Raw genomic sequence first — 753 nt, forward strand, 5'->3', positions numbered from 1 at the left:
CTAGGCTTTCAGTAAACGCCCTGCTCCTCCTCAGCCAGGGCAGACTCGTGGGGTGACGCGGACCACAAGCTGCACCACACTGCCGTGTGACCCGCCCTTGACCTGCACGCCTGCACCCTCAGTCCCAGGGGTCTGCACGTGAGGCCCGCCACACGAAGCGGAGCAGCCGCCCGGCCGTCACCTCCCACTGCCGCCCCAGGAAGCTCGACACCGGAGAGCCCCTCAGGGTGTGGTCAGGGCAGGACCCCACCCTGCGGGAGGCTGCACTTGAGATGGGATAACCAGCGTCCCGCCTGGTCGTGGGGTGGGGGGTTGCTGCTCCTACGGCTGGGGACGGGGGATCCCAGGGGAATCAGAGCCCAGGGGGCTTGAGGGCAGAGCTGCAGAGGGGTGAGCTGCCCCGCCCACACCAAGACACCCCTGCGTGTCCCCGCGGGCCTACAGGTGACCATGAGACGGTCACCCGCCCTCAGGACTGTACGTGGTGGGGTGCAGCCAAGGGACGCATGCAGCGGCTGGCCTGTCCCACAGGTGGGCTGCGACGGGACGAAGTGACAGGTCCCCGAGAGGACATGGGGGGGCGTCCCCTACCTGAAATGTGGGCCACAGGCCTCTCCAGATGACGGTCATCTTCAAGGCCTTTTTCACTTTCCACAGCTGAGAAAGGAAAACCCACACCTGAGGTTCCAGGACCCAGAAGAAGCCACGGCCTGCTGCTTGGACGGTGACCGATCAGGACACGGGCCACTCATG

General features: G+C 66.1%; 1 protein-coding gene across 1 annotated transcript in view; it reads right to left on the bottom strand.

The window, feature by feature from the left end:
• Nucleotides 1-753, bottom strand: part of CLPTM1L (CLPTM1-like) — a 29099-nt gene that overhangs the window by 3927 nt on the left and 24419 nt on the right. The window contains exons 19-20 of the mRNA XM_010857137.1: nucleotides 464-678; nucleotides 139-251 (exon numbers count right to left, since the gene is read on the bottom strand). Coding sequence (XP_010855439.1) covers nucleotides 139-251; nucleotides 464-678 — 328 coding nt within the window. The remainder of the gene's footprint in view (nucleotides 1-138; nucleotides 252-463; nucleotides 679-753) is intronic.

This window comes from Bison bison, unplaced genomic scaffold (assembly GCF_000754665.1).
Source record: "Bison bison bison isolate TAMUID 2011002044 unplaced genomic scaffold, Bison_UMD1.0 scf7180017864377, whole genome shotgun sequence".
Taxonomy (NCBI): domain Eukaryota; kingdom Metazoa; phylum Chordata; class Mammalia; order Artiodactyla; family Bovidae; genus Bison; species Bison bison.